At 43.4% G+C, this 14,254-nt stretch overlaps 1 protein-coding gene across 5 annotated transcripts in view; it reads left to right on the forward strand.

The window, feature by feature from the left end:
* acacb (acetyl-CoA carboxylase beta) overlaps window positions 1–14,232 on the forward strand; it is a 37,845-nt gene extending 23,613 nt beyond the window's left edge. For 4 of the 5 annotated variants that reach the window (XM_010876742.3, XM_010876743.3, XM_010876744.4 and 1 more), the window contains 23 exons: window positions 423–530; window positions 2,077–2,133; window positions 2,583–2,624; window positions 2,723–2,938; window positions 3,141–3,296; window positions 4,601–4,804; window positions 4,997–5,152; window positions 5,257–5,379; window positions 5,495–5,764; window positions 6,216–6,313; window positions 6,449–6,569; window positions 6,721–6,831; window positions 6,920–7,063; window positions 7,294–7,414; window positions 7,624–7,720; window positions 8,007–8,103; window positions 8,312–8,447; window positions 8,735–8,912; window positions 9,239–9,351; window positions 9,744–9,898; window positions 10,129–10,299; window positions 11,111–11,247; window positions 11,881–14,232. In XM_010876742.3, coding sequence (XP_010875044.2) covers window positions 423–530; window positions 2,077–2,133; window positions 2,583–2,624; window positions 2,723–2,938; window positions 3,141–3,296; window positions 4,601–4,804; window positions 4,997–5,152; window positions 5,257–5,379; window positions 5,495–5,764; window positions 6,216–6,313; window positions 6,449–6,569; window positions 6,721–6,831; window positions 6,920–7,063; window positions 7,294–7,414; window positions 7,624–7,720; window positions 8,007–8,103; window positions 8,312–8,447; window positions 8,735–8,912; window positions 9,239–9,351; window positions 9,744–9,898; window positions 10,129–10,299; window positions 11,111–11,247; window positions 11,881–12,001 — 3,132 coding nt within the window. In that variant the 3' untranslated portion in view covers window positions 12,002–14,232. Of the gene's footprint in view, window positions 1–422; window positions 531–2,076; window positions 2,134–2,582; window positions 2,625–2,722; window positions 2,939–3,140; window positions 3,297–4,600; window positions 4,805–4,996; window positions 5,153–5,256; window positions 5,380–5,494; window positions 5,765–6,215; window positions 6,314–6,448; window positions 6,570–6,720; window positions 6,832–6,919; window positions 7,064–7,293; window positions 7,434–7,623; window positions 7,721–8,006; window positions 8,104–8,311; window positions 8,448–8,734; window positions 8,913–9,238; window positions 9,352–9,743; window positions 9,899–10,128; window positions 10,300–11,110; window positions 11,248–11,880 lie in introns of those variants that run through there. The other variant, XR_002197667.3, reaches the window with a different exon arrangement.
* Window positions 14,233–14,254: the final 22 nt, after the last annotated feature.

Consider the following 14,254-nt stretch of genomic DNA (forward strand, 5'->3'; position numbering starts at 1 on the left):
ACGAATTGAAGAAAAAAGTATGTTGTTTTGCCGTGAAAGAAGATTCCAGTAAGTAACTAGATACTGGTACAGCTTATTACTGGCTAAAACGCTGTTAAAATGGCCTGTGGCAAATGCAATACATAGCCGCTATTTGTGGTGGAGGTAAACTTTGTAAGAAACGTTAGTCAGTTTAACTGTATCAATGTCATTCACAAATGGCCAATTAACTATTAAAACGGCCAGTGGCCGTTAATTATGGGTCTGTTATATTTTTTGCACACTCTGGTTTTAGTTGATGAAGTTCATTATTTGTTTGTCTGATAATAAGGATTTGTGTGGCTTAATGAGATATGAAATGTTCGTCATATAATATAAATTTTATGAGATATATACGAGGGGATGGTTAAGATTTCTCAAGATCTTTCCCTGTGCTGCTAAAGAACATGAGGGAGAACCCCATCCACATCATCAATGTGTCCATCAAGTTGGCAGACACAGAGGACGACGATGCCTTGGTCACAGCCTTCGCTACCTTCTCCCAGTCTAAGGTCAGCTGCACTTTTCATTCCCCGAACTCTTAGGCTAACATTACTGATCGTATTATATCCCCCCACTGTAAACCTACAAATGTTCCGTGTAGACTAATACCATTCTGATCTGGTTCGGTAAGGGAAAGGGAGAAGACAAGTTGTCAGTGTTTGGGGTTGCCAACACGCCAGCATAATTTTTTTTTATATTCGATATGTTCTCTAAACTTAAACTCTAAGCATTTCTCAGTGTTGTCCACCTTATAATATTCTTTATGTAAAGTTATTTTAATAGTAATTTTGTAATTTTTCCTTTTATATTTTTCCCACATGATTTTTCTTTTGAGAATATACACAATATGCACTGTAGACACTATATAGACTATTGACACACCTCAGAGTTTTATTTTCGAGAAAATTCATCAAATGGCCACTTGAGGCTGGCTGCAAACGGGAGCAATCTCCATAGATCTCTATGGCAAAATGCCCAACTTGACAGCAGAAATAAACATGTTTACAGCCTGGTTCAAAAAGTGGTTTTGGTGTATATTGCTTATTTCCCCCTTTGTGACAGTTCCCCCTTTGTATATATAACCTACAAGTCTCTACCTATTTTTTTTGTCTATCATCTTGACAAAAGTTGCAAAATTACCACCTTTTATATCTTAAAGAAATGCTGAAGCATTTTAAGCATTTACGTTTTGTTGTGTAGTTTCAGGTTAACTTGCCTCAAATGTAAACTGGTAACGTTACGGTGACTGGCTACCAACAGCCGGCTAGCAACGCAGAGTAGCATACCAGTAGCATTTAGCGTAGCTTCTTAGCCTTTGCTAACTTAGTAATGTTGTGCTAGGTGGCCGTTGTTTCAGCAGCAAAGCACCTCAGCTGCGCCCACACCCCACCTCTTTGCCCATTTTTTGCTATCCAGGAATTAGGCAGAGTGACGCGATGCCAAGATGGCGACTGCCATCTCCGCCAAAAAATTTCACAGTAGACCTTTTTATTTTGAAGGCAAAATACAAAAACCGGAGGTCTTATTGTTGCTGAATCTCTGTTTTCCAACTTGAAGCTAATCTATTGTAGCTATCCAGTTGTGACAGTTGAATAGTTAGCTTTCTTCTTACATTTGGTTGTCGCTCAGACGATGGCTACCTTCTTTAAATCAGTGTCACAGCCACTTACTGACAGTTCAACACAAACGTGCTCGTGCACAGACACAGCCATTACTTTATTTGACCTCACTCAATCTTGATATCCGAACGTCGGGTGCAGGACGTTGTTGCACTCCTCTGATGCCTGTGCAATAGTCAACTACGTGCTATGGTTAACTGCTCTCAGCTTGGGGGGAAACATTTTATTTCATAAAAATATAGTTTTTCTGTGGTGGTCCTTCACATTTAGCAGTGGCAGGACGCCATTTATATTACAATAAGAGGGAAAAACTGTGTCATTGTTTGAAATTCATTCTTGTAAATGTTATTATTTTACTTAGTACCTTGTTAACATTTGACTGAAGTGTAATTTTGGATTCAGCTGTGGTACTTGATGTGATCATTTGTTATTACAGAAAGTTGTACTTTTTGAGCACGGCATACGAAGAATCACGTTTTTAATAGCACAGAGGGTAAGACGTTTCTACAAAACATTTGAAATTCCCTTTGCTCTTGCTGAATATTATCTAGAATATTAGTGCAATTTGTTACTGTTATTCGTAGTATTCACTCGCAATTAATCTGTTAATTTAATATTTAACATAATATCATCATACAATATGTATTTTTTTTTAAGGTCCATTTCAGAACCAGTCAATTAGGTGTACTAATTTCCCAAAAAACATTTATGAGAGGAAATTGGATTTGAAATATTTTATTTTATATAAAAATGCAATTGACCCAAACCCTGACTATTATTTTATTTTAAAAGCATTGTTATATCCGTGCGGTTCATAGCAGAATGTTTTTTCATTGAAAACGGAAATTAGTCTTCCTTGTTGGACAAGTTCCTGTAGTCCATGTTTCTGCCCACTTATTATGCATGGAGACTGATATTATCTTCCTCTTTGATTTTTACCAGAGGGAATTTCCCAAATTCTTCACTTTCAGAGCCAGAGATGGGGTAAAACATTTTTTTACAAAATATTTTTCCCAGTAAACTGATCTTAAACCTGAACAACTTTAAACACAAGGTTACTCCCTTTTTTCTTTCTTTCCCAGTTCCAGGAGGACCGTATCTACAGAAACCTAGAGCCTGCTCTGGCCTTCCAGTTGGAGCTGAACCGCTTGCGTAACTTTGACCTGACAGCCGTGCCCTGTGCCAACCACAAGATGCACCTGTACCTTGGTGCAGCTCGTGTGCAGGAGGGTGCCGAGGTCACCGACTACCGCTTCTTCATTCGAGCCATCATCCGCCACTCTGACCTCATTACCAAGGTACAGGGGGCTGGTGACAATGCTACACACGGTCAAGGGTGGAGAGAGGTTTTAACTCCTCTTTTAACTCCACTTTTCCAAAGATTTGGCTTCCATGTATACCTATTATTAACTCTATATTGGAGGCTTATTACTGCTATATTGGAGAATTTCTTATCACTCTAATTCTGGAGTATTTTCTCTTTATAACTCCCTCTTCCAGGAAGCCTCTTTTGAGTACTTGCAGAATGAAGGTGAGCGTCTTCTCCTGGAGGCCATGGATGAGCTGGAGGTCGCCTTCAGCAACACTAATGTGCGCACTGACTGCAACCACATCTTCCTCAACTTTGTCCCCACCGTAATCATGGATCCATCCAAGGTCAGTGGGCCTTGTCCCTTAGCTTCTCTCTGGCATGTGCATAGCTAAGTGATTGATTAGTACTTCTATAAACCGGTTTCAACCCTGAATGCTTTAAGCTGTGTCATATAACAGTGTATACCACGGGTATGACAAAACACTTACCATATGACACTTTACCACGGGTATGACAAAACACTGTATGATACTGTATAACATGGATATGACAAAACACTGTATGATACTATATACCATGGGTATGACAAAACACTGTATGATACTATATACCACGGGTATGACAAAACACTGTATGATACTATATACCACGGGTATGACAAAACACTGTATGATACTATATAGCACGGGTATGACAAAACACCGTATGATACTATATACCACGGTTATGACAAAACACTGTATGATACTATATACCATGGGTATGACAAAACACTTACCATATGACACTTTACCACGGGTATGACAAAACACTGTATGATACTGTATAACATGGATATGACAAAACACTGTATGATACTATATACCATGGGTATGACAAAACACTGTATGATACTATATACCACGGGTATGACAAAACACTGTATGATACTATATACCACGGGTATGACAAAACACTGTATGATACTATATAGCACGGGTATGACAAAACACCGTATGATACTATATACCACGGTTATGACAAAACACTGTATGATACTATATACCATGGGTATGACAAAACACTGTATGATACTATATACCACGGGTATGACAAAACACCATATGTCACTGTACACCACAGGTATGACAAAACACTTTTACTCTGCGTTAATCTGTTTAGACCTCCACTTCTCTCCACTTCTGTATCCAGGCTCTTAGCAGAAATAAGGTATATTGGTCATATACCACATCCTCTTATATCTTATAGTTTAAATATCCCATATTTAAATGGACTATGCAGAACCTTTTCTTCCATGGGCGCTTCTGAGCCAGAACTGACCTTATGGGACAGAACAAAGCCGACCCCACTTAGGAAATGATTCATGTTACATCTTAATGAGTATATGAAGGAGGCCGTTTGTGATACCACTCAGTGACTGATCCCTTCTTTCCTCTGTAGATTGAGGAGTCTGTGATACCACTCAGTGACTGATCCCTTCTTTCCTCTGTAGATTGAGGAGTCTGTGATACCACTCAGTGACTGATCCCTTCTTTCCTCTGTAGATTGAGGAGTCTGTGATACCACTCAGTGACTGATCCCTTCTTTCCTGTGTAGATTGAGGAGTTTGTGATACCACTCAGTGACTGATCCCTTCTTTCCTCTGTAGATTGAGGAGTCCGTGCGCTCCATGGTGATGCGGTACGGCAGCAGATTGTGGAAGCTCCGGGTCCTCCAGGCCGAACTGAAGATCAACATCCGGTTGACGCCCACAGGAACCGCCATCCCCATCCGCCTGTTCCTTACCAACGAGTCCGGGTACTACCTGGACATCAGCCTGTACAAGGAGGTCACTGACCCCACAACGAGACAGGTAGATGGATCTGGGAGAGCTGTATAACCAGGCTGGTGCCCGGGACATGGGCTTTCTTGACTTGTCACACAGATTGGCGCTCAACGCCATAGCCAGAGAAATTCATTGTTTATGTCCATCTATTTTTTAAGTTTTGCCATCAGTTTTGTAAAATGAGTTGCAGCTGACCTCTGGTTCCCCTGTGAACTCCAGATCATGTTCCAGTCTTACGGGGACAAGCAGGGCCCTCTTCACGGGATGCTCATCAACCACCCCTATGTGACCAAGGACCTGCTGCAGTCTAAACGCTTCCAGGCCCAGAGCCTCGGCACCACCTACGCCTACGACTTCCCGGAGATGTTCCGACAGGTGGGGGGACACTGTCTCTCTGTGACCAGAAATGTTTTCTGATACCCGATCCTTTGTCTTTTCGGTTTTCAACCAATGTCTTTTTTTTTATGTTTGTCTGCTAGGCCCTCTTTAAGCTGTGGGGTCCCGGGGAAAGTTACCCTGAAGATGTGCTTATTTGCACAGAGCTGGTGTTGGACTCGCAGGACCGGCTGGTGCAGATGAACCGCTTGCCTGGAGACAATGATGTAAAACCCATAAGATGTTTACATGGACTGGAAGGAACTAGAACAGAGATAAGCGTAGCCCCAAAACCCCCCAAAGACCCATGGCGATCCTGTTTCCCCTTCTCCTTTCTCCCAGGTGGGAATGGTGGCCTTCCGGATGCGGATGAAGACCCCAGAGTATCCCACGGGCCGTGAGATCATCGTCATCTGCAACGACATCACCCACATGATTGGCTCGTTTGGGCCCCAGGAGGACCAGCTGTTCCTGCGGGCATCAGAGCTGGCCCGGGCCGAAGGCATTCCACGCATCTACATCTCGGCCAACAGCGGGGCGCGCATCGGCCTGGCCGAAGAGATACGACACATGTTCCAGGTGGCCTGGATCGACCCCCAGGACCCTTACAAGGTGATATTATCATATCATCCCCCTCCCACCAGAGACCAGGGTTCGACTCCCCGCACTCCAACCCCTTCAACCCCTGTCTCCGATCTGTACACCTTTTGTCATTTACTATTTCAATGAAGTGTCAAAACACCCCCCAAATAATATCTTTAATTTAAAAATAAGGTCCTCAGTGTAGTGTACTGTTTACGTAAGCCAAACTAATACCACTATATCTAAAGCTCATTCAAAACCGGAACTAGGTGGGAGCTAGAAGGGAAGCAATGATGTGGGGGGAAACAGTCTGGTGGTCGGACGAATGGCTGGGGATTGATGCTGTGGCTGGGGATTGATGCTGTGGCTGGGGACTGATGCTGTGGCTGGGGATTGGTGACAGGCTGTCACCATGGTGGTATCCCAATCTGCCCTGTGGTAGCCGACCTCCTTGACCACTGACGATTGTCTCCACCTTTAGGGGTTCAAGTATCTGTACCTGACGCCGCAGGACTACACCCGCATCAGCTCCACCAGCGCCGTTCACTGCCACCACGTGGAGGAGGGCGGAGAGTCCAGGTAGAACGCGCACGCACAACCGCATCCCTGACTAGGGGCTAGTTGTTCCTTCATCAACTGAGGCATCCGACCAACCGTTTGTTCTCCCAGCGATTGGCTGACTCTCTTTCTCCCCGCCCACTGGCTGGGCTGTAGGTACATCATCACAGACATTATCGGCACCGAGGACGGTCTGGGGGTAGAGAACCTCAGAGGATCGGGAACCATCGCCGGGGAGACGTCCCAGGCCTACGACGAGATCATCACCATCAGCATGGTCAGGAAGACCCGTCACATCCACCCAACACGCTGTACAGAGACAAACGCACGCATCTATTTGTGTGGGGTCAGACACCCCAGCGTTTGGGCCGGGACCTACCGTGCCACCCGGCTTGGTTCAATACCCTCTTGTGTCCTGGTTTCTGCAGGTGACGTGCCGGGCCATTGGGATCGGGGCGTATCTGGTGCGTTTGGGGCAGAGGGTTATTCAGGTGGAAAACTCCCACATTATCCTGACTGGGGCTGGAGCGCTCAACAAGGTGCCTCCTTCAGTTTAGTGTTTGGACTCACGCCAGGGGACATTTCCAAGGAGAAAACCCAGAATAACTATCCGGCTGTGTGTTCCAGGTTCTGGGCCGTGAGGTGTACACCTCTAATAACCAGCTGGGAGGGGTTCAGATCATGCACAACAATGGAGTGAGTCACACTACTGTGCCGGATGACTTTGAGGGAGTTTTCACCATTCTGCAATGGCTCTCCTATATGCCAAAGGTAGGTCAGATGAATGGAACACAGTCCTGACCTTATCCCACATCTGAGCCCATAGTCATAAAGCTTCTCCGAGATGCTGGTCTGCGATCAGGTCTGCCCTGTCCATTCGGCCAAACGGACACATCTGACCCTAGTTCAGCACTTCTGCTGCAGGTGTCCTCTACGCGGTCGTATTCCGCTGTCCAACCCCCCGGGTAGGAGATCTCAGAACTGTTCGTCTCTGGTTTCAGAACAAGCACTCGCCGGTGCCGATGATCACGCCCAAAGACCCTGTGGAGAGGGAGATCGAGTTCACCCCCACCAAGGCTCCGTATGACCCCCGCTGGCTCCTGGCCGGGAGGCCCCACCCCAGTGAGACACGCACTGCAGCGTACATAATCCTCTTAGCTCAGCCCGGGTTCTGTTTCCGCCACCCCGCAGTTGACAGACGTGGATGTGTTGGCCGGTTGTTGTAGATCTATTGTGTTAGTGTACCGTATAACAGAACAAAATGTCTTCAATGTGCACTCGACACAAGTGATGCACTTCACTGTGGAGGAAACTGGGTCTGTTGTGTTTAGCTGTGAAGGGAGGCTGGCTGAGTGGATTCTGTGACCACGGTTCATTCATGGAGGTGTTGGGGTCTTGGGCCCAGACAGTGGTGGTGGGCAGAGCCAGGTGAGTGGATTCAACACATGACTGAAACCTGTAACACCGTAATTCTGTTAGGAATTGGTTACACAAGACATAAGGGTAATACTTAAGGCTGAGGGCGAAATGCTTCATGAAGCATTTATGACTTTTTATGACTTAATAATTTTCCAATAATCCAAACTAATTAGCAGCCATAGAGGGAGATACTTTAAATGTTATTAAATTACATTATAAAGGCTCAAACAGCTTTTTACCGGCAGGATATGGTAATAACTGAGATGTTTCTGACGTGTAATAATGAACGCCACAGGTTAGGAGGGATTCCCATCGGTGTCATCGCTGTGGAAACACGCACCGTTGAGGTTGCTATCCCGGCCGATCCAGCCAACTTGGACTCGGAGGCCAGAGTAGGTGGCTTTGTGTACTCATTGTAGGTTGTGTGATTGAATGATGGATTATGCCACAGACCTCAAAGGGACACGCCAGTAAGCCATTATTAATTCAGTCTGAGGCTTTTCATCATCTCCAAAAGCGAAACATGATCTGATAAGGCAAGCCAGACTCCCACGCCAGCTGCGGTAATCTAACAGCCCTCCGTGTGTCTCTGTCTCTTAGCTGGTCCAACAAGCCGGCCAGGTGTGGTTCCCTGATTCGGCCTTCAAGACAGCCCAGGTCATCCACGACTTCAACCGTGAGCGGCTTCCTCTGATGGTGTTCGCCAACTGGAGAGGATTCTCTGGCGGAATGAAGGGTACTGACCTGGCTTTACGGAAACACTATTTGAAATCACATGAAATACTTCACACTGTGCTTTTTTGAGCTTGCCTGTTAAAGTGGCATAAATGGATATGCCCCAAGAGGCCAAAGAAAGCCTCTTTGACAGATTGAAATAAATGTTGAAGTATTTAAAAAATGTCAAGTCATTATTTTTTTTTACCTAGCTCTGACTACCAAAAGTGTACGGCTGCAGAAACATGTGTAAACAGCGTACACACTGGGCCATGACTGAGTGTCTGTTTCTCACTCGCTCTTCCTTAGACATGTATGACCAGGTGTTGAAGTTTGGGGCCTACATTGTGGATGGCCTGCGGCAGTTCCGCCAGCCCGTGTTGATCTACATCCCGCCCCACGCCGAGCTGAGAGGGGGGTCCTGGGTCGTGATTGACCCCACCATAAACCCTCTGTGCATGGAGCTCTATGCCGACAGGGAGAGCAGGTGGGCCTTTCTACTTCTGTCGAGAGGGGAATTGTTGTGCTCGATTTTGAAAGTTTATAGTAGTAAGAAGTATTTGGCATTAGGACATTTCATTCTCTGAAGTATGATGTCAGTTTAATTATTTGGTAGCAGATTCCGGCATTAAAGCAAACTGACACATTTATAGTAAAGCCTTCTGACAGTGTAAAAAGGTCTGTCAATATTGTTTTTCCTTATCTCAAATATTGATGCCTTTATACATTTGTTCCGGAGAGAAGATTCTGTGTGATTTGAATGAGCTCTCATTCATATCCTGTCCCCTCCTCCTTTTCTCCTCTCCCTCTCAGAGGGGGTGTGCTCGAGGCAGAGGGGACGGTTGAAATCAAGTATCGCAGGAAGGACCTGTTGAAGACTATGCGCCGGACCGACTCTGTCTACTCCAGTCTGGCTGAACAGCTTGGTGAACTTCTACAACATTACCTGTTGTCTTCTGCCTCATGCCCAATAGAAATCATGTTTTATTATATTATAACAATAGATTTATGTTTGCCATGTGTTGAGTCACAACGGTTCAACAACCCTTCTAAGTAAAACTGGGTCATGTAAATTATTATAGATTATTATTAGTAATAGTATTATTGTTATGAGTATTATTATATTATGAATTCTTATTATAGTATTATATATTATTAGTATGTGGCCTGAAATGCGTCAGGATAATCTGGAAACGCACCAGGTTTACCTCAACACATCTGCTTTTTCACTTTTCACTGTAAAGTATTTTTGACTGCACCACGTCCTAACGAACACGACCCTGGAGACACTGGCCAATAAAACCTCTTGACTGCGTAGGTACACCAGAGCTGACGGACAAACAGCGGCTAGACCTGGATGCCAAGCTGAGGGCCAGGGAGGAGTTCCTACTGCCCATCTACCACCAGGTGGCAGTGCAGTTTGTGGAGCTCCACGACACACCCGGTCGAATGCAGGAGAAGGGCGCCATCACAGTAAGGAACCACTTTCCTCTTGTGTTCTAAAGCAACACTCCATTATGACTGTCAGTCTAAAGATGGCCCGTTCCAGAGCCTGGTTTTACCCTGCAGAGCTGAATCAGGAAGACCCAGGGGAGAACATGGACAGGCTGGAGATTCACGTGTGATGCCTCGACCTATTCTGTACCTGCTAATGTAAACGTGGTGTTAGTGTCCCTCCCTCTAAATCCTCCTGCTGCATGCAGGACATCCTGGACTGGAAGAATGTGCGGAGCTTCTTCTACTGGCGTCTGCGGCGCCTTCTGCTGGAAAGCGTGGTGAAGGCCGAGGTCCTGCAGGCTAACCCGGAGCTGAGTGACGGACACATCCAGTCGATGCTGCGCCGCTGGTTCGTGGAGACAGAGGGAACGGTCCAGGTGAGTCACAGTGGAATGTCTCCGTTCTTCTGGTCGTGGCAGTAGACCCAAGTCGTCTAAACATCATGATGGGGGGTTACTGCAAGAGGTACCCGGAGGCAAATTCCACCGTTCACACAGTCTATTCCACTCCTATCCATTGTGTTTAATGAGGTTATGTTTGTTTAACTGAGGTTTTGCGTGGTTTAATGAGGTTCTGTGTGTTTAACTGAGGTTCTGTGTATTTAACTGAGGTTCTGTGTATTTAACTGAGGTTCTGTGTGTTTAACTGAGGTTCTGTGTGGTTTAATGAGGTTTTGTGTGGTTTAACGAGGTTTTGTGTGTTTAACTGAGGTTTTGCATGGTTTAATGAGGTTCTGTGTGTTTAACTGAGGTTTCATGTGGTTTAATGAGGTTCTGTGTGTTTAACTGAGGTTTCGCGTGGTTTAATGAGGTTCTGTGTGTTTAACTGAGGTTCTGTGTGTTTAACTGAGGTTCTGTGTGGTTTAATGAGGTTCTGTGTGGTTTAATGAGGTTTTGTGTGGTTTAATGAGGTTTTGCATGGTTTAATGAGGTTCTGTGTGTTTAACTGAGGTTTCATGTGGTTTAATGAGGTTCTGTGTTTAACTGAGGTTTCGCGTGGTTTAATGAGGTTCTGTTTGTTTAACTGAGGTTTTGCGTGGGTTAATGAGGTTCTGTGTGTTTAACTGAGGTTTCACATGGTTTAATGAGGTTCTGTGTGTTTAACTGAGGTTTCACATGGTTTAATGAGGTTCTGTGTCTTTAACTGAGGTTTTGCGTGGGTTAATGAGGTTCTGTGCTCCATCCCCAGGCTTACCTTTGGGACAACAATGAAGCGGTGGTGGACTGGCTGAAGAAGCATTTGGCCAAAGAGGACGGTATGAGATCAACCATCAGAGAGAACATAAAGTACCTGAAGAGGGACTACGCCTTAAAACAAATCCGCAGGTACACACACACACACACACATGTGCATTTACTTGAGTGAGAAATTGTCCTTGTTAATGATTAAAATGACTGCATTAAGCAAATCATGTAAGTACTATACTGTATGCAAAATAAAATGTTATATTAAAATTGCCCAGAGAAAGAGAATCCCCTAAGCCTATAATTTTGCTCCTTAAACCTAAACATAACCCTAACCCCCCAAATCTAAACATGACCTTTAATTATAACCCCCTAAACCTCTATTCCTAATTTATGTATATATGTTAGTAGAAAGGGCCCTTTTTTTGTGGGCACCTAGATGTCATGTTCTTTGTGTCCTATCCTTACGGAGATTTGGGTTGAAAATAACAGATGTCCATTATTTTTCCACTTTCCTTTTTAAGTTTTGTTTTTATTAAACAAAATATATTTTCTTGAGCGATTTGAGCTGAATGTGATTTACAGTAAATTTAAATAGTTTTTAGAGTAAAATAGCTATGCTAAATATATAGTCAATATTTGAGTCATTTCATACTGTCACTTTTTTTTTTTGTTGCGTGTTTATCAACCATGTCAACACACTCGCCCCACTGTATGCTGGCTATCTGCCACCAGCAATGCTGTTATATGTATGGACTGTTTGTCCTCTCTCAGCCTGGTGGAGGCCAACCCTGAGGTAGCCATGGACTGCATCATCCATATGAGCCAGGCCATCACCCCGTCCCAGAGGGCAAAGATTTCCCACCTGCTGGCCACGATGGACGCCCCCACTTAAACTATACGTCTGAGCTAAGCATCCCATCCCAGGAATCCCAGGAATTCAGTCAGCCTGTTGGATGTGACCGGGCATAACCAGTATCTGTCCATCACTGCCACTTACAGTACGTTCTGTTTGTAACTAGATTAAACAATAAAGCCAATGACAGAATCTTGTCTAATTCTCAGGGTCAGGGCTAGCTGTTCACTAATGTGCTAGGCATGATAATAATGACACCCTAGAACTATCCACTGAACACGACATGCTGTGCTCGGACATGTTTTGGATGATCCGTGCAGGACTGGGTATAAATACTTAAAGATAATTTCACATACTGTACCAGGGCTTGGATGGGCTTTGACTCCTCCCATGGAACCAGTAGAACATTATCAGAAGTTCAACCTCCATCCACCAGAAACTGAAACTAACGGCGGTTCCGTGTTACTGATGAAACTGCTGTAATCACAGGCGACCATCACTTCTCCTTACTATTTCCAGTTCACATTATTAATGGAAAAACATGTATTGAATGGATTGGAGGATGTGCCTTTTTTGTCAAATACTCTATAAAGCTTCCTATTGCTTTTCACTAATGCTGTATTAGAGAAGAGATCAGGTTTGTTTTCAGGGTTTTAGTCAGTGTCGAAAAGAGTGTTCACAGCGAAGCCTCAGTTTGTGTACCAAGTAAAATGTAGTTCATGTGAATTATGTGCCAGTTCCAGTACATTTCCATAAGCTTTTCTTTGGGGTTGGATGTGTAGCCTTCTGACAGCAGTCACACTAATGACTGCTTTAACTGAAGGCCCATTTCAGTGGAATTAAATTACATTCAATTTACCCATTAATTTAAGTGATACATTGATCTACCATAGATCAAAGATGATTTATCATGTCAGAATTGTCCTTCAAAAGCTAACCATGTGCAATTTCAAAGTCAGTCAGCATCTTTTTTTGGTAGTACACAATTGTTTATTAAGTGCCCTTGAATTTTTTTAGTTGTATTATTGATTTTAAAAGAATTTTTAAAAAAATGTATTTCTAATACTGACATATTGTTGTCAGTAACTCAATTTCCATCCACAGTTTTACTACCAGTAATGTTGCATATAAATAGTATTGCCATAGGTTTGAACATTTCTGTCCTTATTTTTGCTCTGCTGATTCCCCAAATCCACTATCAATATTGCATGTTTTTATTGTTGTTGTAAACAGCATGAGTGAAATGATTGATGACAGAATTTTTTTAAAAGCAGAATTAGTAACCAGAATAAGGTTCTGACTTAATATTGGTAGGTCTGGAGTTCTTTTTAACATGCCTTGACACATTTTCATAACACAATGTGCAATTCAACCAATTTTCTCAGCACAAATAAGTTAAAAGGTTTAACTTCCCCTTTAGAAATTCAGCATTGCAGTTTTTTTTATGCCACTACAGATAAAATAATCAACATATTGAAGTTAACTTGCATTCAAGTGGTAACTATGTTCTGTGATACTCACACTGATTTGGGGAAACTTGTAATTTATTGTAATACATATTAACTACTATGATCTTCACAGAGTGGTGAAAGTGCTCAGCATGAGACTGCATGTACTTTCCAATAACTTTGACATGATATTTGATGTGCTCAAAAAATATATAATCTACTCACTATCTAATGCAACAGCTGTTTTTGATAAAACCACCTGTGGTGTTCATAAAACGCTAGGAATGTTTGATTGCGCTACGTCATCACACACGTTTTGTAATTTTATTTTTAAGAAGTTTCATGTTAACAAAGCACAGATGGCAAAATGTGCAAATTTTCTTTATGCTGAGTTCAGAAAACACCATTGTATGAATACGTAGCTACTGATGTTGCATGGTTGTCAGAAGAGAATGACACCGTCTCGATGCTAGTGCGTACCTTCACACCTCTACAGTGTTAGTGTGGTGCTAATATTCAACGGGAATGTGTTGGATTCGATGGATTCATGGTTACTTTTGGTCTGATGTGTTTAATGCCTAGGTGATTTTACTATGTTGAGTAGAATGCTAATTGTTCTTCAGCTCAGGTGAACCGGGCCAGGCGTGGGTCTAATGGTTAACAGCATTGTAGCCATGAGACTCCAACCTCTAATTCTGCTGATACCTCCGTCACAATACCAGATGTCCATTTGAAATTGTGTCTGTAATTAAATATCATTATTTAAATATATATCATTACCCTAATGGGTATCAATAAAGCCAATAAATGTATTTTCAGCAAGAAACTGATTGTGGCAACTTTT

Source organism: Esox lucius, chromosome 13 (genome assembly GCF_011004845.1).
Source record: "Esox lucius isolate fEsoLuc1 chromosome 13, fEsoLuc1.pri, whole genome shotgun sequence".
Lineage (NCBI taxonomy): Eukaryota > Metazoa > Chordata > Actinopteri > Esociformes > Esocidae > Esox > Esox lucius.